The following is a 23554-nucleotide window of genomic DNA, read 5'->3' as shown; positions in this document are numbered from 1 at the left end:
AGAGATGAAGAGCGCTTTTATTTCAGAACAACTGTATGGAGTGTGGGGGCCGTGGTGGTGGTGGGCGGGGGGGGGAGCAGGGGATGTTCCCCGTGTGCTGATTGCAAGGATGTTCTGTTCCTATTGTTGGGGACCAACTGACAGCATGCCTGTCACTGGGAGCCCCAGGTGGGCTGTCTGCCCGAGGCCTGGCTTCCTGCCACCTCACTGAGGACGGCCTCTCCCTGGCTCCAAGCCACTTCCGTCTCTTCCCCAAGGTCCACGGGGCCCCCCACTGGTCCCCCACTTCTCAGTGGGGAGCATGGCCACATTCCCTGCAGCCATGACCCAGCCTTTACCGGGACCCCCTGCCCGCTCCTCACCTCCCACACTCCCCCAGCCACTCTCCCTTTGGCGGACGGTGACTGCCACGTTGCCAAATCCAGGTGGCTGCTCCTGGTCCTCACCTGGCTAGAGCTCAGCCGCAGCCTGCACTTTGTCCCTTGGCTCCTGGGACACTGCCCCTGCGGCCCCTTTGAGCACTCTGTCCCGCCTCTGCAGCCTCGGTCTCCTGGAGCCCTGACAACTCTTAGACTCTTAGAACTCGGCCTGTCCTCCTCAGTCTCTACTTTCCTCCTGGGCAGTCTCAGCCCTTCCTCCCCCCCCCCCCCCCGCCCCCGTGGCTTTGATTAGCATCGTTTGGGGGAAGGAAGGTCATGCATTTTAATTCCCGTTTCCTGCTTACTAGTAAGACTGAGCATCTCTTCATGCTTTCTGACCTTTTGCATTTCTTATAAAAGCCGGTTAGAAGCAGAGCAGAGCTTGGACCCAGGTTCCCTCTGTCCGTGTAGACCGGGGCTAAGGCGGTTTCTGTCCCCGACCCCTCCAGGCACGGCAGGCCCCTTCCATTTGCACCCCTTTTCCTCCCCCGCAGCCTGCTTTCTGCTCCTCCCACCACCCCTCCTGTTCCTCCATGGCCCCCGGAGCTCCGGAGCTCCGTTCCCCCAGCTCTGCACCTCACAGGTGCAGTGGGTGGGGGTCGCTGCTTCCTCTTCTCTAGGCCTCTTCTTGGCTTTGCTGAGGGACCTTCGCTCTCACAGCCTTCTTCTCTGTCCTCTCCCCTGACTTTTCTTTGCGGCTTCAGCATTAAGATGGACAACTCTGTCCGCAGCTCATAGTTTCTTGCCTTAAACCTCTGGGATTCTTATTTCCAGTTGATCTTAGACGACGCCTACCTACCCAACTTCATTGCCTGTGAGCGAGCGAGCAAGCTTTAAAGTCTCTAACGTCCCAGTTCCTTCTTGTCTCCCGCCCTCTGCACGCCCCCTCCCCTTCCCCACACCTGCTGAACCTGCTCTTTATTGTTGGTGTGGCCACAAGGTGTTTGACTCCTTCCGTAAGCTTTTCCATCCATTTGTCTTCCTCTCTGGTCTGAACCTCGGGACCCCCATGCCAACCAAGCCACACCCAGTAACCTGATGGTCTCTTACCCCTCCACTTGGGCCCTGTTGCCTTGCCAGCTTCCGGTCCTAAGGACACACTCTGGTCCGGTGGCTTCTCTTGCTTGCCTTCTCCCCAATAAGCCTTTCCTTTCAGCCCTGAAACTGAGGGGGCCATTCTCGCACTCAAATACCAAGGCCGTTCATGCCTCTTCTCTGGAACTTCTTTCTGACTGATTTGGTCTAGTTTCCCCAGACTGTGAGCTCCATGCAGGACGGTCACGGCATTTTTGTTCCCACCCCCCGTGCCCGACCTGATTGTGCAAAAATAATCTATGTTTGCTTAATTCGGTTGAATGGGCAATTTCTGCTTGGGGCTAATACTACTCAGATTTAAACAGCAGTGTCTATCCAGTAGAGGAGAAATGACTAGAGAAAACCAGTAAGGGAGCCCAGGGGGAAGGTATATATGCATTTTTTTTTTTGGCACGGACATGCCAGAGCGAGGTTGTAGGCAGAGGCAGTGGGAGAATGGCTTCCCCTACGTGCAGGGATACCCTGCCAGCGTCCGGGTGCTCTAGTGTGAGGCAGGCTTATTTTGGTGGTGACGGTGCATGTCGGTGTCCGGTGGTGGTCCTGGCTGCAAGCAGGGAAGGCACTGCATCTCTGTGGAAAGGAGAGAGGTTGTCTTTGCCTTTCTGCCCGTGTGGGAGTGGAGAGGCTTCCCTGATGCAGCCGGTCCTGTGCTGCCAGCTTGGAGCGGTCGGAGCAAAGCTGCAGGTGCACTTGCAGAAACGGCCGCAGGCCCTGCCGCCGGGAAATGAGGGAGCGTGTCCCACAAGCTGATGCCGACACTCTGCACCAGCAGAGTGCCCAGCTCTGCCTCTTCTCTGTCCCTGGGGAAGGTGCGAGCACATGGCCCGCTGTGACCTCAGGACTGCGGGGCCCGCTGCTCAGAAGGGCTTGTGGCAGCAGGGTACGCGGCAGCCAGCAGTTCAGGTCCATGGTTAGCTGCCTTGATGGGTCAGACTTCGGCGCATGTGCTTTAGTCTGCAGGAGGGATGGGGGAGGAGCGGGTCTCTGAGAGGCCAAGACCTCACGATGAAGAGGTTTAAGTGAGTTACAGTTCCAGAGAGCGCCAGAGCCTGGCCCGGCCTCACCGAGCCCACCCCGGCGTGCACCGAGCGCTCACACTAAAGCAGTGTGCATTCTCTGGCACACCCCGACCGGGGGCTCTAGTGACAATGCCAGGAATCCGTTTCTGGGCCCACAACCATGGATTCTTTAGGGTCCCCGGTGTCCTGTCTGTGCTCACGGGCTTGCCTGGGCATTATCTTCCTTTTTCAAAGACCTGCTGTGAACAAAAGAACGTTTTCTAAAGCTACAGTGTGGGAGGCACGGGGACCACTGCTGTGGCCTGTGGGGCTGGCCCTCCGGGACCGAGGCTGCGCTCTCTACCGCCAGGTTCCGGAACTGCCCCTTCCCCTGGCCCCTGGCAGCTGCTGCCCTGTGTTTGTTCCCTCAACCCTGTCCACACGGCTGTAAAGAACCTTCATTAAACGTCTCTTTTAAACCTTTTGTGCCGTTTATTTCTTGCTCGGGCCCTGCCTGATACACTGTCCTCTGTCCACCTGAATAAAGGCCAAAGCCCTGCAAATCACAGAGCAGTGGTCAGGCTGTGTGAGCGCTCATGGTTTCTCACGAATCTGGATTACGTGTAGTTTTACTGAACACAGTGGAACACCTTCCAGCGATGGCGTGAACCCGACAAGCCTCCGGCTGGGTCACAAGTCAGACTTGGGTCCTGCCGAGGACGGAAGAGAAGGCAGTAGGGAGATGTTTTTCCCTTCCAAACTCACGCCCAGCCTGTGGCCTTCCGCCTCTCGAACCCTGCGTCACACGGGTGCTTTCTTGTTGGAGAGATCGGCTCGCCTGTGGATGAAGTCCCCGGAGTTCAGGCAGGTGACATTGCTTGGCCGGCTGGGCCCCGGTGTGGGACCGCACAGTGCCCCCCTTCTCCGTGCTCGGCAGGCCCTTCCTGCAGCCTTGTTTACGAGGGAGAAACGGCACCTGTGGACACTCTGGATGCTACCCATCTGTCTAGGGAGGCGGGATCCCTCTGTCGGGTCTCTCGCCCCCGCACCCGCAGCTCCTGGGTGGTATCCGGGGGGCGCTGAGCCCATCAGTGAGGAGCAGCAGTCCTGCCTGGGAGTCCCAGGCTGAGTCCACTGGTGTGTCCACATTGGGCTCCACACCAACTCCTGGTCCTGCCCATCCCTCCATCCACCCAATTTCCTAGGGAATCCTGTTTTACACCTCCCTTTAGGGGCCCCCAGGCTTGGGTGCTGGGGATGCTCAAGGGCTCGGTGGGTGTCAGGCGACTTCGCTGTGGGGGAGCTGTGACCATCCACACGTACGGGTCCCGAACTTGGGCAGGTCTGGTGCTAACTTTAGGCGTGCTCGCTAACGGCGGGATTCTGCACTCCCGCAATACTGCAGAGGTAGGAGGCACAAGCCCTCGGTCTGGGACCCAAAAGGAAATACCTGAAACCAATGAGTAAGCTGTTCCCTTTTCAGCCTCTCTCCAGGCTCTCCCCTTGATCCACGATCGCTTTCTCACTTTCCGAAGGCAGCGGGGAATACTGTGTTTGCAACTTTGGAAGCAAAACACTCACAAACGACTCCAGACAGTGGGACATTTTTATTTTTGCAGAGCAGAGGCAGCACTTCCGGCTGGAGTCCGGGCCTCCTCTGGAGTCACTTCTGGACACTGGTCTCCAGTCAAAGAACAAGCGAGATGACCACAGAAGGGGGCAGAGCTCCCTCTTGCCCCGGAGGGGGCTCCAGCAGGCCCTCCTCCGGAGAGAGCTCTGACTGTGTGCTTTCTACAAGGTCCAGCTGGAGGTGGGACTTGCGGTCAGGTCCAGGGGCAGCCTTCCTTCCCGTCACAGCCTCCGAGCCTTCCTGGGGCGGCAGCCGTTGTGCGGGATGGGGGTGTTGTCCGTGATGGAGATCACTTCCAGGCCCCCCATGGTCAGCCCCTTGATGGCAGACTAGAAGGGGCAGAAGGAACAGGAGAATGGCATGGTCCCAAAGACGATGACCTTGGAGAGGGCCGGGGTGGGGCTTTCATACCTACAATCCTGTTCTCTCACCAGGGACTCCCGACCAAACCCTGGAGCCATGTGCTCCATGCTGCATTTCTCTAGGTGCCCCGACCACTAAGACTATCTGTAAACCCCAACACCCTTTAAGCATTATGCTTTTGTCGTCTCCTCTGCCTGGAATGTTCCCTCTCTGCCCCCACACCAGGCTAAGACCTTGCTATTCTTGAAAAGTCAGTAGGGATATCACCTCTGGGGAGCTACCCAGTGGGCACCCAACATGCTGGGCACAAGCTTTACCACTGCACCTGCGAGTCTGTCCCGAGGGGTCTGTCTGTGACAGCCCCCAGGGGGCACCTTTCTATTCCCAGTGCCTGGCACACAGCAGGCACTCATAAATGTCTGATGAATTAAACTAAGTGATCTGGGCTTGCTTTTGAGAGACTTGGAAGGTTCAAAGGCCAGAACAAAACTGAAGCTGGTCATGGAAATCCGCCACAAGGTTTTCCCGTCTCCTGACTGCGCTCAAGCCCCGCTGCTCTCAGGAGGGAGCTGCACATGGAGCCGAGGAGACCCGGGTCACTTACCAAGCGGCCCGGCCCCAGGCCTTTCACGACCACTCGGATGTGGGTCACGCCCTTCCCCGCAGCTTTCTGGAGAGGAGGAGCAAGTGGTTAGTGCTTCAGAGACAGAGCTGCTCCATCCAGACCTCCTGCTCCTGCTGCCTGGGGCAAGCCAGCTCGTGCTCCAGGGAAGGCGCACCCTGTCTGTCTGTCAGTAAGGAGCAGAACCCAGGGAAGGCAGCGGAGGCCACAGCAGGGCACGGGGAACTCGTTGAATTCTAGATTTATAGTCAGCTGTGATCCCGCTGACCCAGGGCAGCACTGCCACCTGATGGAGATTTCTAAGTATCGCTCCCACTGTTCTCAGGGGAGTGAATGGAGGATTTGAAGGCTGAGCCTAAATAACCCGCTTAAATGTTATCGTTTTAATTTTAAGTGTTATCACTTAAAAGTTTCCGTCTTGATTATAGAGGCCACTCATTACAGAAAGTCTGGAGAACACAGAGGTCCACTCAACCTGCCATGCGGAGGCCACTGTCAATGCTGATGTGTTTTCGTGTGTGCAGTCTGTCCAGTGGTGGACACTTACAGACACATTCTGATGATCATTTATACACGGCAAATACTATGTGGGGGCATCAAGCTTTGTTTGAAGGCTGAGGTGTTCCTTCCGGAAATACTTCTGACTTGGCAGAGTGTGAACCTTTGTAAGGCCCGTGCTCGGCTGGCATGGGCCGTGGTCCCAGACCGATCACTGAGCAAGTTACACGCTCTGGCCCTTAAGAACATGGGTCATACCGAGTGTCTTTTGAGGATTTAAGAAAATGAACGCAGAGTGCCTGCCGTACAGCAGATGGTCGATAACTACATGAAGAGGTGCACACTGCCAATCTGCTTCTAGAAAGGTCTGCAACAGTTCACAATTGAATTGGTGCTCCATGAGAGAAAGAGGCCCCTTCAAACTGCCCCCGATGTTAGGGTATCGAACAAGGGTCGGCAAATACTGCTGCTTCTGAGTGACTCATTCCAGGAGAAGCCCCCTCCCGGGACCAGCCCTGCACAGAGTGGCATTCGGCGCAGAGGGAGCCGCAGAAGACGCACACTCACCGCGGCAGCAGCGATGCCTGCTGTCTGTGCGGCGATGCCTGTGCCCTTCTTGGCATTCCGGAACCCCTCGGTGCCGCAGGAAGCGCGGGCGAGGGGCTGGTGGGTGGCAGAGACCACCTGGATCTGCGTGCTGGAAAAGCAGAGAGGGACATGGGACACCAGGGCTGGTCAGGAAATAACACTAAGCCAGGCCCTTGCACGCCTGGTGAGGAAGAGAAAGGCATTCCACCACTTTCCCTCTGAACTTGTCAGACGGATGTTCTAACTCCTGCAGGAGGCGTCAGGAAGGCTCCCCACGGCCCCTGGAGCCCCCTCAAAACCTGACGTGTCACAGAATCTACGGACAGCTCTGGTTTGGATTGCATGTGCATGTCCCCCCCAAATTCCAGTTGAAATACTAACCCCAAATGTGATGGTATTTGGAGGATGGGGCTGTGAGAGGGGAGGAGGTCATGAGGGTGGAGCCCCCGTGAACGGGGTTAGCGCCCCGTTTTACAGAAGGGACCCCAGAGAGCGCCCTCGCCCTTTCCACCATGTGAGGACTCAGCGCGGAGCCGGCCACTGCGACTCGGAGGGCCTCCCAGCAGGGCCCCGCCGCGCCGGCTCGCTGATCCCGGACGCCGGCCTCCAGAACTGGGAGCATCCAGGTCTGTGGTGTGAGCCCCCGTTTGTGGTGGTTTTGTTTCAGCAGCCCGAGCTGGACAGGCTGCACGACGTGGGGTGGGTAAGTGCCATTGGAAGAAGGCTGGGACATTTCCCACCGAGCGTCTTCCCTGTGGCCCGTGTCTAGACCTGATGCCCCTGTCTGGCTTTTTTCCCTAAGAAGTTAGATGTTTCACATCAGCCAGCTTTTCAAAAAGGCATTTGTTAAGGGAAGTTTTAATATACACACAAACAAACAGAAAACACCCATGGACCCATGACCCAGCTTCAGGAATTATTAACTCCTATCTAATTTAGTCTTGTCTATAAACCCCGTTTCCACTCCGGTCTTCCCCAGCGATGTTATTTTGAACCATATCCCAGACCCAACATCTCGTCGGTAAATATTTCAATATTTACCTCTAAAAGCTAATGACTTTAAAAAGACAGAGGTGGCTTCCCAAAACAAGGGGGGAGGGGCGCTGGGGGGAAGGGCTGCATCAATACTGCCCTGCGGGACGTGGCCCTCCTCCCCGCCCCCAGCGTGTCCTCCCCCACGATGGCGACCGAAGCGCCCTCCACTTACTTGTTGTAGGAGGCCTTAATGTGCGCGACCGGGATCTCCTCGAATTCCTTTCCTGCCCACCTCAGAGGGCTCTCCTGTCCTGGTACTGGAGGGTAAATGCTGCAGTGAGAGAAACACCTTAGGTGAATCCTGGTTTTTTTTGTTTTAAGACAATGAAACACAGCAGGCCCACCGCCTGGACCTGCTCCTGAGGCAGCTGCCCCCACGCGGTGGTGCAGCGGTCTTTCCTTTGTGCGGACTGGACTCGAGAGAATTCCATCCACACCCTCGACCCTCCCCTGTCCCTTCTCGTGCAATGAGATCACTGTTTTGAATTCTCTACGGGCCGCTCTCTCTGCAATTACAAAAAATTAGGTCAGACCTATTTCTGGTTTCAGGTGATATCTCGACTATTATATATATATATATAAAAAGGACAAAATAATATACTTATAATATCATTACTGTTAAAAAAAAAAAAACCCGGGGCGCCTGGGTGGCTCAGTCAGTTAAGCCTCTGATTTCGGCTCAGGTCAGATCTCACGTTCGTGGGTTCGAGCCCCGCGTCAGGCTCTGTGCTGACAGCTAGCTCAGAGCCTGGAGCCTGCTTCCAGTTCTGTGTCTCCTTCTCTCTCTGCCCCTCCCCCTCTCATGCTCTGTCTCTCTCTGTATCAAAAATAAATAAAACATTAAAACAAACAAACAAAAAAACCCAACCCAGTATCCCCTATGGCAGAAGTCAGCATGCCTTTTCTGTAAAGTGCCAGATAGTAGATAACTTAGGGTTTGCTGGCCATCAAGTTCCTGTTGCAACTACCCGGCTCTGCCGGTGGGAGTAGGAAAGCAGCCACAGCCCACAGTGAAGTAACGGGCGGACTATGTTCCAGTAAAATGTTATTTACGAAAAACCAGGCACCTGGCCAGATTTGAGTACCTTCTGGTACTTAGGCCCCAAGCCTGACTTCTGGACGGGGCCTAAGAATCTGTGTCTAATACACCCCTGGCGAACCAGATGTGAACTCGGGCTGAGAGCACTGACCTAGACACGGTGTGGGGCCCACGTTCCTTCTCTAATCAGTCTAATCTGTCCTTTAGCCATCTCTAGATCAGCACTCTTCAACTGCAGGTGGAGAAACGGAGGCACAAATAGGGGAACAGGGTCAGCAGGCAAAGCCAGGCTTCGGGGCCGAGGGGACCTGCCTCAGTTCAAAGCTCTGTTCACTGCGCTTTTCTTTTATTCAAACACACAGAGCTGTCATTCAGCATTCCAGACGTGTGGATGTCTGCGGTTGCGTCCCGCCTACGCGCACGAATCAGACCGTGTTTGTACCTCCCACAGCCTCCTGAAATTCAGCGGTTGCCGGGTTAGAACGCAGTGGTATTCAAGAGTTACAAGTACATTCCTTCCCGCTAGGCCTGACTGTGGAGGTGATTCAGCCCCTCAGCAGGTCACCGGCTTTTCAAGCTACAAGCCAAGACGGACAGTAGATGAGGCTCTGAGATGACATTGATGTTTAAAACACCGTCATTTCCTCTGCTGACCTGGGGGTCCAATAACAGAAGGCTACCCAAGATTGAACGTACCCGTGCACTGCCCTTTAATACAGCAGGGGGTCTAAAGTAGGGAGGATTTGGAACGTGAACCATTTAATTGAAGGCATGGACAAGATCAGGCCTCTGAGCCAGCTAGGTCCACTGCACAAATGAACCAGTGGTTCACCGCAGGAAGCCCAGACAAAGGAAAGACGAAGCCTTCAGGCCCTGGTCTGCAGCCTCTTCATACCTGTCCTCACACCAGCAACAGGGAGTGGGGTCAGCACACACAGCGTCTCTTTGGGGGCCTGAGGCCGGAAAACAGCCATGGCTCTCTGTGCTGGAGGGCTGGAAGGCGGCTGACTTCCGCTGCAGGCACCTGGGGCATGAGAGTGCACTGGGCCCTGCGGGCCACCACCCCAAGCTGACCCTGCCGGCGTGGCAAGTGCTAGGACCTGGGCCCGGGAATCTGCAGTTCTGCTCCCACATAAAGAAGGCCTGGCCTCCCGCTCTTCAACCCGTTTTCTCACTGTGGCTGGAGAGGAATTTTTTAAAAATTTTTTAATGCAAATAAATGTAGAAAGATGCAGAGATTATAGCTCCTGGCTCACTGCTCCTGTCCTAAGTAACACATGGTTTCCGTAAGATCCTTCCAACCCCTTGGTTCTGTTTCGTGACCTCCTTTCCTCCAGTGATCCCGTGTCCTCTATCCTGGCCTGGCTACTTACTCCTGGGGTCGTACCTGGCCTGTCATGACCACGTCTGCAGCTTCATCATGACCTCGGTTTCAGGGACCCCACTCAGGCCACCAGCTGCAGGCGCACCAGGGAACCTCACTCCGGGAACCCTTCAAGCCCACCGGTTCTCCCCACTGGCACACCTTCCCTCACATCCCGCTCCCCCCACCCCGGGGCCTTCCCTTCTCTCCTGGCCTCCAGTAAATTCCACCACTGACCAATCATTATAATCACTCCCTCCTAGCAAACCCTACCCCCGGCTGACTTGTCTCTGCAGTCTGGGCGTGCATCTGCACAGCTGGCTAGGGAAACACGCTCCCCCCCCCCCCCCCCCCCCCCCCCCCCCCCCCACCCCGCCGTGTCAACTGGCCTCTCCACATCAGCACTTGTGACCTTGTGGGCCTTGTCGTGAGGGGCCGGCCTGCACACTGAGTGTTCCGCAGTATCCTCGGCCTCTACCCACTAGCTGTCCCTCCAGTGTCCTGAGTCAACGTCTCACACACTGCTGAAGGTCCCCATGGGGGCCGAATTGCCCCAGTTGAGAGCCGCTGCTTTATTTTAATGACTTCTGACATCAAGTGGGCCCTCAGCACTGCCTGGCGACCAGCGCTGTATGTGGGTCCCAGTCCAATTACCCTCCTCCACTCTCCTGGATGACTGCTTTAGGCCTTCCTTTGTCTCCTTCAGCCTCTGCCTTCTTTCTGTCTCCTTACAGCCAGCTGAGGACCTTCGCTGGGAAGTACCGGCAATCAGAGTTTCTGCCAGATTTCACTACGCAACATCTGAGCCCACAGCCTTTGCCTTCCTCTCTCTTTGGTGCTCCGCTTGTGTCTGCCTCTCAAGGACACCACTCCAGCGACGTTTCCACCCCTATCCTTCCTGTCGGCAAAGCATGCTGTCATTTCCCCGCCCTGAAAACAGACCAGAACCTCTTGATCCCAAAGCCTTCTGGAGCTCCTGCCCATCTCTTGACTCCCTCTTAAAGAACTGACTGTATTTGCCGTTTCTTTCTATGTCCTGCTCTCCTCGAACCCACTCCAATCAGATTTAGCCTTATGACTCCACCAAAAATGCCCTAGACAAGGTCACCAACCAACTCCCATGTTAAATCCAATGAGCAGTTCTGCCATCAACACAGCGACTTGCCCTATCAGCAACACCTGACACAGCTGATCTCTTTGCCCTTGAACTACATTAAAAAAAAAAAAAAATCCCTCTAGGTTTTCTCACTACCTCTCTGGAGTCTCCTTCTTTGTCTCTTTTGCTGATTCTTCCTCATCTCCCAAATTTCTAAACGTTGGAGGCACCAGGCTTCAGTCCGTGAACCTCTTCTCTTTACCTACACTTCTATTCTTGCTGACCTTGTGGTTTTACACGCCATCTGTATCATGAATCCCCTAAATGTGTGTCTCTAGCTCCAGTAGATCCCCTGAACTCCATTTCTAAAAGCCTACGCTGTCTCTCCATTGGATGGTAACTAAGCACCTGAATCATAACCACCCGAAGCCAAACTCCTGCAGCCTCCCTGTCTTCTGTGGAAATTCCACCTTTCCCACTGTTCAGGCCAAAACTTTTACAGCGTTCCTACATTCCTCTCCTTTTCTCACACCTTACATGGACACATGCTGCTGGTCTCACTTTCTGTGTGTCCCACCCCGACAGCAGTCATCCTGGTCCAAGCCACCACCATTTCCTGCCTGGATTATTTCTGTGATCTTCCAATGTGCCCAGACTGCTCCCAGCCTCCATCCTTGACTACTCACAGATCAGTCAACACAGCAGCCAAAGGGACTCTTTGAAATGAAGCAACATCATATCATGTCAGCCCTCTATTCAGAATTCTCCAGTGGCTTCCTGCCTCACTCAGGGTCAGGGCTGAAATCCTCGCGAAGTCCTACATGGTCATACAGATGCACCCAGGATGCCCGCTGCACCACTCACCCCCTCGCCCATTTTACTGCTCGCTCCACACTGGTCTTCCTGCTCTTCCTCTAGAACAGACATGCTCTCACCTTGTGTCATACCCTCATGTTGTACGTGTTTTCTATTTACTGTCCCCTATCCACTAGAACTTAAGTTCTGTGGGGGCAGGGTTTTGGGGTGTTTGGTCACTGATGTGTCCCAACACCTTAAACAATACCTGACGTTGCTGAATGACTCCAGCAGGATCCTGGCTTAAATTCCTTCACCAGCTCCCCACTGCCTACGGTGGGACCAGTGTGGAAGCCCCACTGTTACAGAGAAGACCCTCGGCATTCTTACTCCTCTTGCTGCCTCATCTGCCATCACACCCCCCCTCCCCCTGGAATATACCATGTTTTTCATACTGATGCCTTAACGCAGAGTATTAGCTTTGCCTAAAACAATCCTTTTCATGTTGTCCCATTAACTCCCATTCAATTCAGTTCTTAGCTCCATATTATCTTCCTGGCAGTCCTTGCCTGATTTGCTCAGGAGTGGGACATCTGTTCGGTCACACTTCCAAGAAACCAGTTCTTACCTCTACTACACTACTGACCACATTTTTATGCTGAAAATGCGTGCACATCTGTCTTCCTAGTACACTGGGAACTACTTGTGGGGAAAAATGATCTTTTGTATTTGTGTGTCCAGAACCTAGCACAGCGCCTGGCACCACGCAGGTTTTCAGTAAACGTTTGTGATGGATGTGGTGACACATAGGGTGGTGGCACTGATGGAAAACAAGGTGCCAGTCCCTAGGGCTCAGCACAAAAGCCACCCTGCACCAATTCACTAATCAACACCATAGCCTGGCGCCCCCTACTCCCCCTTCCTATTTTTTATCCGAGCCCAGGGAAGATTGTTAGGCGGCCAGGATACACGTCTCAGAGGGAAACAAGGTGACATTTACTATACACCTCCGACATTCACGGATTCATTCATCTGACTATTAACAAGGCATCCGCTTGGTGCCAAAGCGCATCTCCTTGGATCCTTATGTCTCTCGGTATCCTTTCCATTCGTAACACGAGAAAGCTGAGGCTGAAAGATTAATTTGCATAAGGTCCCAAGTGGGCAAATGGCAGAGCTGGGAACTGACTGGTTCTGACTTTGGTCGGTGGCCCTCACCTGAAGCTGCTGCGGCTCGGAGCTGGGGCCGCCGCCTTCTCCTCAACCTCCTGCTTGGCCGCCGCGTCTTGTAGCTGCTGGGCGCCGGTGTGGATGGTGGAGGCTGGCGCCCCGGCCACGACCCTGCGAGGAAGGAAATCTCGGTGAGATCGAGGCCTAACGGCTACTGCAGTCCGGGGGGCTGGGGTCAGGGACACGGGCAGCAGCGCAGTGGCGGGAGTAGCCGGGATTTCGGAGGGGGATGCTCATTCTTACCCGGGCGTCGGTGACCGAGCCCAAGACCGCAGCAGCCAAGACCCCGTCTTTCGGACAACCTGCATGACTTGAACTGACCCCTGTCAGCTCCCGTCCGCGGCGACCCCGGAGCCTGGCGTAGCCGAAGCGGCGCCAGCACCTCGAGCCTGTGTGGGGGAGGGCTTAGGAGGAAAGTCACCTCATTCCTCTTCATAAGGTCCATTAAAGATTTTTTATCCCCATATAAATACTGCACAATAACTGTTGTTTAGAGTGACAACTGGGAGTGTCTTCCCTTTTCCCTAATCTTCTTACATGATATCTTCGCCCACCTCCCCATCCCCCCATATTGAAATGGTTCGTCCTAGTAGTAACCGGGACAGAGCTCCTTCCGGCTTGCGGTTCCCGCGCTGCCTTGTGGGAGCATGGGATTGGCCTAGGACGCCGCGGGCAACCGCGGTACCTTGTGGGAAGGCCAAGAAAAATGGCGGCGCCCGTTAGACGGACTCTGTTAGAGGTGGCGAAGGGCTGGCGGCGGTTCGAGGGGCCCTGGACCGGTAGCCTTGGCTCTCGCAGCCTGGCCCTCGCGGCCGCACCCTTGAGCAGCGGGTCTCCATGGCGCTTGTTGGGCGCGTTGTGCCTGCAGCGGCCACCGCTTGTCTCCAAGCCGCTGACCCCATTGCAGGAAGAGATGGCGGCTCTACTAGAGCAGGTAGGATTGAGGTGCAGTTCACGGCTTCTAGAACCTGTTGGGGGAACCGATAGAGACACATGGGCCGGGTTCCATCGCGACTCTTGCACCAGTTAGTCTGAGTGTCCTTGGGCAAGTCTTTTCCCTTCTCAGAACTTCAGTGTATATACCTGCACGTGGGTATCTACCTTACCGGGTGGGTTTGGTACATAGAAGGTGTTCAATAAAAAATAACTTGGCTTCACTGGTCATCTTTATTGTCACGTTAGACGGCTCTTTGGAGATGGTTTCCCTTTTCACTGCACACGCTACGTATGCGGTGGTCAAGGGGACGGACTCTATCATAAGTCGTCAATAATTGAGAGAGGAGAAAGCCTGTGTTGTGGTGTTTTAGGAGAAGGTAGTGGGCACATCGCTCAAATGATTCGATAAAGTCTGTGAGGAGCAAGTGAGAAAACAAGGGCAAATATTCAGTGTAGTAGCTCTGAGCTACTAAATCCCCGTAGATAGTGATTGAAGGTTGTTGTTTCCCCGAGTCTGAGATGTTTTTGTCTTGGATACTGAGAGTTCTAAACTTCACATTATGCTTTTTACTCGGTTTATTAATTTATTCAGCAAACACTATCATTCTATAGGCAATCCATTTTATAGATAATCATTTTATAGATAATCCATTACTGCCTACTTTGTACAGGCCGTGTGCTGAGTGCTAAGCATGCAGTGGTCAATAAGACAGACATGCCTTTAGCTGTCAGACTATTCAGTCTAGCAGACGTGGACCAGTCAGTCACCATATAATCCCACGCCTATACCTGCAGACTTTGATAAGTGTTGTAGAGCATTGTGTTAGAGGGTTTGATGGGGTATCTAATTTGATTTTATGGGAGGTGTCAAGGAATATCTCCCTAAGAAAGTGGTATTTAAATGGATAGTAGGAGTTTCCCAGGAGAAGAACGTGAGGGACAGCATTCTAGGAAGACGGAACAGTGTCTGTACAGACGCCATGAGGCAGGGAAGTTCATGGGGAGATTCTGATCCAAGACTGACAGGTTCGGAGCATGATAAGTGGGCGGGGAACGCCTGTCCCAGTTTTCTGTTCTTTGAAGCAGCCTCACCTTCGATCACCTTCTAACATTTTAGCAAATGTAGCTCAAGCCCAAAGTGCAGGTGAGCTTTTTTCTTTCTCTTTTTCCCCCGCGGTGTTTTGATCGTATGTCTGGTTATGTTGAGTGGTAAAGTTCTTCGTCTGTCAAGCGTGCTATAGGCCTGTTTTCTATTCTGCCTGTTTCTTCTTCTTTTTTTGTCCTTTTAATTTTCCCAGATTGAGGTAGAGAGAAGTATGTACTCAGACCACGAGCTTCGTGCTTTGGATGAAGCCCAGAGACTGGCAAAGAAGAAAGCTGACTTGTATGATGAGGAAGAAGATGACCAGAATGTATTGTTGGTGCAGGATTTGGAAGATGTATGGGAGCAGAAATTCCTACAATTCAAACCTGGTGCTCGCATAACAGGTTTGTGGTCTTTTCAGGCCAGCAAGTGACAAGAGAAAGGGATGGTGGTATTTTGGTTCCCAGACAGGCCGTTTGCCTTACTTTGTGTTTTAAGTGACAAGTCACTGCAAAATTTCTTTCAGGTTGGAGAAGAATAGATTCTTTTCCCTGTCCCTCCTATCTACCCTAATATAATTTTTAAAGGCCTGTGTTATTTTTGAGTGGGAGGTAAGGGTGTGGAAATAGCCTGTTCTCTCGAAGTTAAACTTCATGAATGCCATCTGAGTTTAACTCCCCATTTGGGAGTGAGAGCAGGAGGGAGATTAACACATGTGTTTTATCTGAAACCCCTCCTAAAGCGGAGGATTGAGCTTCTTATCTAAAGAACAGAGAAAGCAGGGCCTAGTGAAGTCAGTAATAGTGTCAAACCCAGCGAAGTCGTAGTGTTTGAAGTAGTGTGGATGTAGCTTCTTTTCCAAAGGCTCAAAGCTCTTTGTGTTGTGCTCTTCAAAGGAGAAGTTCAGCTTTTGGCTTTCTCTTCTTACATTGTAGTTTTCTCAAGATTGTGAGCTCTGTCCTGCAACAGGTATGAATCAGATGCATCACGGTTGCAATTTGATTATAAGAAGACAAAGGTTGGGGCTTTGAGGTACAGTCTACCTCAAAAGAAGACTGTAAAATTCTGTTCTTGGTTCTGGCAGATCACAATCTTCTTGTCTTTTTTGACCCCCTTTTCTCCACAGAAGCCGATAAAAAGAACGACCGAACCTCACTGCACCGGAAGTTAGACAGGAACCTTGTTCTGTTGGTCAGAGAGAAGCTTGGAGACGAGGAGATTTGGATGCTTCCCCAGGCAGAGTGGCGGCCTGGGGAGACCCTCCGAGGAACCGCCGAGCGAGCCCTGGCCGCACTGTCAGGTGAGTTCTCTGCCCCGCTCTGACCCTCCCAAGACTCCCTTCTGACTCAGTCACAGGCTGACTTATCAGGATGGCTTTAAGGGTTGGAGGTGGTTCATTAATGGAAACTTTGAAATCTCTAAACATTTCAGCTAGAAAAAAATCATAGATCAGCTGAGAGTCTTTGTCCCACTGAGATTTTTAAATTTTCTTTTCTTTCTTTATAGTATAGCACGTTGGTCTTATTGATGGCAGAAGAAACAATTCTTTCTTTCACTTGTAAAACATAGTCGCTTTATTGAACTCCATTTTTTTTCCTATTCCTTGTGTGGGTTGAATTTTTTTCCCCCTAAAACCTGCATTTTCATTCTCCAAATAATAATATCCACATGGCAGCTGCTTCTGAAGGAAAGTAGGAGGTCCAGCCACAGGCTTGGATCTCGAAGTTTCAGCCCATGGCTCTTGTCTTTATAAAAGACTCTGGTCTCAGTTCCAAGGCGGGGAGGCTGGTGAAACTGCTGGGTTGGCTGAGTGGATTCTGTCCTTTGGGCTTCACCTCGTCTGCCGAACTCTAGAGTTTGGTTGCACGTCCTTCCTCTGTTTCCGAGGGCCAGTGTTGGAGCGTGGTGCTCCTTCATCAGTGAACGTAACAACCCCTTCTGTGTCTGAAGAGCGGGGAGCCTCAGCTTCTCAGTAAAATTTGTCTTCCCAGCAGGACATAGAACATTCATCTTCAGGTTTCCACGCTTTTACATACTCCCCAGGAATGGATTATACCGGTACTTTATCGTTTCATTGGCCCCGATCTTTGGAGCCCAGTATTGTAAAATGCTTTATCGCACTGGGTAGCGGTGGCGGGTCCTGCCGGCTTGCTGGGCGCCACTTGTTGCCTTCGGTGGCGTTTCTGTCTCCGTGGGGAGCGCCAGGCAACTAACTGCGCAGACAGTATTGACAGTATCGGTATTTGCGGTAAAATGTTTTTCAGTTTTTACTCCACTGAAGGCTTCATTATTTACTGTTCATAAAAATGATCAGGATTTGCTGTTCAGCTTTCTCTTTTCCTACTTTTTTTTGATTATTTAAATCTGTGGATTTCTTGAGGAAGTGGATTTTCTTTAACCTCTGCATCGGATGGATCTTTTCCTGTCTGCTTTGCGTAGCATTATCTTTCTCTCGTTTCTTTTCCTTTTTTCCCCTTGTTTTCTTTTTTTTGAAGCTACAGCGCTGTGCCTAGAACCTAAACGACATGACGTGTCTTTAGCTCTTTCCTGTTTAGAATATGGTCTGTCACACCCGATTCTCTCTTTAGCCCATACTTTAGATCCTGAAGAAGTACACAGTCTTCTAGAACCTCTGTTTCTAGGTAAGCCACTGCCTTCTAAAATTGACTTTGGAAGTTTGAGTCTCTCTTTGCAAATGGGGACATTTTTCATTTCCTTGCCTGTCTGGTGTCATTTTGAGGAAGGTATCTTGGTGGCTCAGTGTTTGACGGTCTGTATCATCCCCCGATGAAGCTGTTTCCACTCAGATTTACGTTCTGCCTCAGGGCCCAGCACAGAGGCAGCCAACTGAAAAGTGCCCAGACTTTCTGGGAAAGAGGTTTATTTGCTTATCCTAAAGTTGTTGGCTTGAGGCACAAGCATTCAATTCAGCACACATCTGGGGGGTCTGCCAAAATACCCTCTGGGGACACAGGCTGGCTGGTTCCATTCCTGCTCCTTCTCGGCCCCTGACTGGGATTTAAGAGTTCAGTGTGTACTTTCGAAGTTGAGAATCCCGCCACTCTCCGCGTGTACCTCTTCTTCTCCTGGCGGCCTTGCTTCCCGGCCCGCCCGGCGTTAAATCGTGTACCCAGCCAGAAACCTCAGAGTTCTCTTTGCCCTCGTTCTGACCTCCGGAGGTTCTGAGTCCTGTCTGGTCTGGTCTCTCTCTATTCCCACAGCTTTAGCTGTCACCCCTTCGCTTCTCACCAGATCAGCGTTTCTCAGCCTTGGTACTGTTGACATTTGGGGCCGGGTCATTCTCTGGGGGGCTGTTCTGAGGCTTGTAGGGGTCAGCAGCTACCCTGGCCTCTGCCCGCCAGTAGCACCAGCCCATCCCCATTCCCCCTGCTGTGACAGCCAAGACAACCAAGAATGTCCCCAGACATTGCCACATATTACCTGGGGAGTCAAGTCACGGTGGTGGAGAGCCACTCTGGACCTTTGAAATAGTTGCCAAAGAAGTTCCCCCTCGCTCTCCTGTCCTGCTCTTCAGTGCTGCCAGAACGAGCTTCCAGACACAAATCCCTTGGCCCTTCTCTGCCTGGAAGGTGTCCCATAAAAGCTCAGACTTGGACGCACGGCCCGCATGTCCGTTTGCCTGGCTCTGAGGGGGCCAGTCTCCCATCTGGCCGCACATCACTGTGTATTCTGAGCTCCAACCCGGCAGACCTTTCTGCGGTCCTCGAATAATGTGGACGTTCGCGCGTCTCCGTTTTGAGGTGTGCTGGCCTCAGACCGGAGCGGTTTGCTCGTCCCTGGTCTGACTGGTCGGTTCTGGAGGCTCCGCTTGTACCTTACGCCTTCTGTGGCGGAGCCTTCTCCAGGCCCCTCCGCAGACCGCGCTCCTCCTCCCTCTGGCTCCCGTAGATTTGTGTGTGCCTCTTGTTCATTTTATGCGGCAAACATTTACTCTGAGCCTCCCGTTTGCTGGATGCCCTTCAGGCACTGGGGTCAGCGACAAGCAGAACTCTACCTAGCTCTGGGTGAGCCCGTGTTCTAGTGGAGAACGCGCCCTTTCACTTCCTCTGTTGCCTGATAGCTGTTTGTTGACACGTTTCTGTCCCCAGCTAGAACTCTGACCCCCTCAGAGGCCCGGGCGGTGTGTGTCCTTCCCCATCGTCACAGCTGGCAGCCGAGGACCCGGCTCACCGTACTTGAGTATTTGTCCAGGACGCAGGTTTGGCAGGGTCAGTGCGCAGCCACTTTACTGGCCCTGCCACCAGCACGAGCTAACGAAGCAGCAGCCCCGTCAGTCCCCACTGGGGGCTGTGAGAGAGGCGGGGAGACAGATGGAGTGGGTGGGGACTTCAGCTCCCTTGTCCTCAGCTGTCCCCTAGGGGTGGCATCTGGGTGTCTTGCCAGGATCACGGTGTTCGGATCCTCTGCTTCCCTCACACGTTCGTGAGCGGTGCTGGCTCAGCCCTTCCTCCTGTGAGCCGCGAGGGGAGGCGTCCCCTCGGCACCCCCTTTCCTCCTTTGAACGTTTCTGTTGTAGTAAAATGTGAGAGGACGTGTAAAAGAAGTATTGACACTAAATGGGTGCATAACAGATGAAATGTGTTGATTTATTGTGTATTAAAACGGTAAATAACACAAAAGAATTAAAAGTGGTGAAGAAAAGCTCAAGAAACATAAAAGCGTATGAAGGTATAAAAGTCGGAGTCTGTTTATTTCCTCCCCGCTGGCACCTCCCTTGCCCAGTCTTTCTGCAAGATGGAATTCCTAGAGGTGGAATTGATGGTCTAGGATGGATGCTTAAGGTTTTGCAAAGTACCACCCAGGGGTCCTGCAGAATGCCCACAACATTGGACATTTTCAGGAGTGGTGTAGGGGAGCATCTGTTTGTCTAGACCCCACTCGTGCATGAAATCGTCTCTTTTTGGCGCACCTGGGTGGCTCAGTCGGTTAAGCGTCCGGCTTCGGCTCAGGTCATGATCTCACGGTTCGTGGGTTCAAGCCCCATGTTAGGCTCTGTGCTGACAGCTCAGAGTCTGGAGCCTGTCTTCCTCTCTCTCTGATCCTCCCCTGCTCATGCTGTCTCTCTCTCTCTCAAAAATAAATACAACATTTAAAAAAACTAAAAAATAAAAATAAAAGAAATTGTCTCTTTTTAATTTTTGCCTGTCTTAATGAAACATGATCTCTTTTGCATTTTCCTGATTGCTAGTGAGATTGGCCATGTTTTCATGTGTTTATTGGCTATTTGTACTTATCCGTGGGTGCCTATTTACATTTTTATGTTCATTTTAAAATTTTTATTTCTTAAAAATTTTTTAAATGTTTATTTGTTACTTTTGAGAGAGAGAGACAGAGCATCAGCAGGGCACAGTACAGAGAGAGGGAGACACAGAATCTAAAGCAGGCTCCAGGCTCTGCACTGTCAGCACAGAGTCCAGTGTGGGGCTCACATTCAAAAACTACGAAATCATTACTTGAGCTGAAGTTGGATGCCCAACTGACTGAGTCACCCAGGTGCCCTGTTTATTTACTTTTGAGATAGAGAGAGTGTGAGTAGGGGAGAGGCAGAGAGAGAGGGAGGCAAAGAATCTGAAGCAGGCTCCAGGCTCTGAACTGTCAGCACAGAGCCCGACGCAGGGCTCGAATTCATGAACCGTGAGATCATGACCTGAGCCGAAGTCAGATGCTCAATCTACTGAACCACCCAGGTTCCACTGTGAGTGCCTATTTAGATTCTTTGCTCATTTTATAATGAACCATTTCTTTTTTCTTCTTGTTTTGATTACATTCTTTAATCTATTTTTCCAGATTATGGAAAAATGATACATATTCTTTGAAATAAGTGAAAAATTCAGGAAAGTATAAAGGAACTTTCCAATATAATTCTACCCCTCGCAGATAACCTCCTGCTGACAGTGGTGTGTGTTGCAGGTGAGCTCCTGTCATACATAAATTCCTCATGTGATGCTAATAGTGGTTTGTTTTGTTTTGTTTTTTATAGCATTGAGAGAAGCAATCATTATATATGGTGTCTAGTAAATGTAATATAGGATGAGTAATTTCCTGTCTCAGAGACACCTGACATTAACACTTTTCAGTGTATCCTATTAGAAATCACAAGCACAGGGGCGCCTGAGTGGCTCAGTTAGCTGAACGTCCGACTTTGGCTCAGCTCATGATCTCGAAGTTCAGGAGTTCAAGCCCCGTATCGGGCTCTGTGCTGACAGCTCAGAGCCTGGAGCCTGCTTCGATTCTGTGTCTGTCTCCCTCCCTCCCTCCCTCCCTCTCTCTCTCTCTCTCTCTCTCTCTCTCTCTCTCTCAAAAATAAAGAAACATTAAAAAAAAAATCACAAGCACATACATACCCCGTCTGAATTTGTTCCCCACCTAGTAGGAACATGGTTACAGCCCTCTGTTTCCTCTTCCCTACGGCTTGTAAGCGTCTCTGTACCGGCACGGGAGGCCACGGGTCACCGTTCTGACAGCAGCGTGCCATTTCCTGATAGGCGGGCGCTGCAGTTCCCCTCACCGGTCTGTTGCTTTTTACAAATAAGCTGTAGTGAGCGTCCTCGTGCGCAGAGAAACATCGGAGGATCGAGTTCTAGAAGCCATGTCTGCTCAAAGATGGCGGTTAACACGAATTTCCACGTGACAGCACTCGGTTTTCTCTTACCCTTGACAGGCAGCATTCAGCTCAAAGTTTTGGGACTTCAGTAGTAATGACATGCTGTTGTTTGAATTCATGTTTCTTTAATTGTTAATAAGATTGAGCATCCTTCAATGAGTTTCTAGATCAGCGATACTTATTTTTGTGTGGAAGTTCCTGTTTATATACTTAGTTCATTTTTCTTTTAGATTTGTTGGCTTTTTCCTCACTGATCTCTGAGGACTTCTTATACCTGAAGATATTCTTTTGTGGAGCATGTCGGAAATATTTTTCTCAGTGTGTCATTTCGGTCTTTGACTTTTATGCTTCGTTTTTCCTGGTAGAAATTTTATGTAAATAAATAGTTTTCTCTTTTATGGGTTTTTTGAATTTTGTGTCTTGCTTAGGGTTTTCCCTCTCAAAAATGATACAGGAAGTATCCCACATTTTTTTTCTAGTACTGTTTCAGCTTCTTTTTTTCATTAATGAAAAATTTGAAGATACAGAAAAGTTCAGAAAATATTAAATATCCATGAAACCACCATCCAGAACGAACAGTCCTTTTATGAAAGTTAAATGTCTGTTAAATCTTTGATCTGTATGGTGTCAGTTTCATCTGAGGACTGAGATTGGTGGAATCCAGCTTTATTTTTCCTCTTTACCCAGTTCTCCAAATGCCACTTAGTAATTAATCTATGCTTTCCCTGTCCTCTCAAGGGCTCCATCGGGTTACGGGTTAACGGTTAACGTGTTGTTACAAATTTCGGATAATATCTCTCCATCTCTCTTTGTCTTTTAACTTTGGTTGTGATGTTTTCACCCTACAGACCTCAAATTGGGTCGTTCTTGTGCTTTTCAAGGAACACTCCCCTTAAGAGGCTAATGAGCTTTGCTTTACAGACACAAGTGTCGTGATCCTCCATCAGCCGGCAGCGGCCAGGCTGAGTCTGGGAGTGCGGTGCTGTGACTCCAGGTAGTGGCATTTGGGCTGCGTTGCTGACTTCAGTTTCAAGGCAGTATCTTGGCACGTGTGATGGACCCGGCGAGTCTGGAGCCCGTGGGCCAGGAGCAGTTGGATGGAGAGGGGAGGAGGCTCTTCGGGAATGACCCTGCCTTCACGTCTCACTGCCCACTCCCAGGGATGGCTCTCACGGAGACCCCCAGTGAGTAAACAGGTGGGTGTATCCTTATCTTCCAATTCTGTTTCCCCCCGCCCTTCAGAAAACAAAGTGGAAGCCAAGTTCCTGGGAAATGCCCCCTGTGGCCACTACAAGTTCAAGTTCCCTCAGGCAATGCGGACAGAGAGTAGCCTCGGGGCCAAAGTATTCTTCTTCAAAGCGCTGCTCTTAACTGGAGGAGACTTCCCCCAGGCCCGGAAGAAGGGCCAGCGTGGCCAGCACGTCTGGGTCTGTAAGGACGAGCTGGGCGACTACTTGAAACCCAAGTACCTGGCCCAGGTTAGGAGATTTCTCTTGGACCTCTGAGGGACTGCGCTGCCGCCGCGGACGGTCCTCGAACAGGCCGAGATGGAGGCCTCAGGACACTGTGCTGGCCCCGTCTTTGCAGGGAACATCGTGCCGCAAACTCCAAGAAATAAACGAGTTAGTCCTCATGTGGGTCTTGGCTGATTTGTCCTTTGAGAACGACCGGCTTTTCCCTGTGAAGAGAGGGCCGTCTCGGAAGGCGCCTCTTGCCCGTGTCCAGGCCGATGACTGAGTGTTGCGTGACCTCACAGTGAATCGGCCGGCTCCCTGGGCGCAGAGCGAGAGCCCAGGGAGGTGAGCTGAACTTCTAAAAGCCTTGGGTTCTGTGAAAGCTTCTCGGCTCCGGCAACAAAAGGAGAAACTAGTTCTGTGTAGTCTTTTGGCCTCTGTCCATTTTGTGTTTTCCTCCCTTTGTACTTGGTCTGAAAGTATATCATTCTAGCCTAGGACTTAAGTTCTTCCTTTGCTTTTTTCTTTTGGGTTTTTTTCTTTCATTTTTTTTTTAAAGCATTTTGCATTTAAACAATTTAATCCTATCTGTTCTGAGACAGCTGTGTGAAAATCAGGTTGGACCGTCACCTCCATTTTATCAACGGGGGAATCGTGGCCGCACGGGACTTGGCCCAGCGTCCT

The 23554-nt window shown here is 51.8% G+C and overlaps 3 protein-coding genes across 7 annotated transcripts in view; 2 read left to right on the top strand and 1 right to left on the bottom strand.

Annotated features, from left to right (window-relative positions):
- The window catches only part of DET1 (DET1 partner of COP1 E3 ubiquitin ligase), a 58283-nt gene extending 47394 nt beyond the window's left edge, over nt 1–10889 (top strand). For 3 of the 5 annotated variants that reach the window (XM_029952562.1, XM_029952560.1, XM_029952565.1), the window contains one exon: nt 10385–10889. In XM_029952562.1, the coding sequence (XP_029808422.1) occupies nt 10385–10652 (268 nt within the window). In that variant the 3' untranslated portion in view covers nt 10653–10889. Of the gene's footprint in view, nt 1–2767; nt 2997–8649; nt 9524–10384 lie in introns of those variants that run through there. The other 2 variants (XM_029952564.1, XM_029952561.1) reach the window with 2 other exon arrangements.
- MRPS11 (mitochondrial ribosomal protein S11) lies at nt 4105–13130 on the bottom strand. The gene is made up of 6 exons (XM_029952567.1): nt 13015–13130; nt 12760–12882; nt 7421–7519; nt 6193–6322; nt 5110–5175; nt 4105–4471 (listed from the first exon to the last, which is right to left on the bottom strand). Exons 1-6 carry the CDS (start codon nt 13077–13079, stop codon nt 4364–4366), a joined length of 591 nt encoding a protein of 196 aa, XP_029808427.1. The 5' UTR covers nt 13080–13130; the 3' UTR covers nt 4105–4363.
- Nucleotides 13131–13444: 314 nt separating this feature from the next.
- Nucleotides 13445–23049, top strand: MRPL46 (mitochondrial ribosomal protein L46). The gene is made up of 4 exons (XM_029952566.1): nt 13445–13705; nt 15006–15195; nt 15918–16091; nt 22659–23049. Exons 1-4 carry the CDS (start codon nt 13478–13480, stop codon nt 22919–22921), a joined length of 855 nt encoding a protein of 284 aa, XP_029808426.1. The 5' UTR covers nt 13445–13477; the 3' UTR covers nt 22922–23049.
- The last annotated feature ends 505 nt before the right edge of the window (nt 23050–23554 follow it).

This window comes from Suricata suricatta, chromosome 9 (genome assembly GCF_006229205.1).
Source record: "Suricata suricatta isolate VVHF042 chromosome 9, meerkat_22Aug2017_6uvM2_HiC, whole genome shotgun sequence".
NCBI classification, from domain to species: Eukaryota; Metazoa; Chordata; class Mammalia; order Carnivora; family Herpestidae; genus Suricata; species Suricata suricatta.
This window is presented reverse-complemented; position numbering and strand designations above follow the sequence as displayed.

Bases quoted from the DNA above. Each gene is read 5' to 3' on its own strand.
- MRPS11 (XM_029952567.1), bottom strand. From the start codon at position 13,079: ATGCAGGTTGTCCGAAAGACGGGGTCTTGGCTGCTGCGGTCTTGGGCT. The intron at 7,520-12,759 runs GTGAGGGCCACC...CTCTCACTGCAG, and splicing joins CCGAGCCGCAGCAGCTTCAG to CATTTACCCTCCAGTACCAG. The intron at 4,472-5,109 runs GTAAGTGACCCG...TGCCCCTTCTAG, and splicing joins GCCTGGGGCCGGGCCGCTTG to TCTGCCATCAAGGGGCTGAC.
- MRPL46 (XM_029952566.1), top strand. From the start codon at position 13,478: ATGGCGGCGCCCGTTAGACGGACTCTGTTAGAGGTGGCGAAGGGCTGG. The intron at 13,706-15,005 runs GTAGGATTGAGG...TAATTTTCCCAG, and splicing joins TGGCGGCTCTACTAGAGCAG to ATTGAGGTAGAGAGAAGTAT. The intron at 16,092-22,658 runs GTGAGTTCTCTG...CCCGCCCTTCAG, and splicing joins AGCCCTGGCCGCACTGTCAG to AAAACAAAGTGGAAGCCAAG.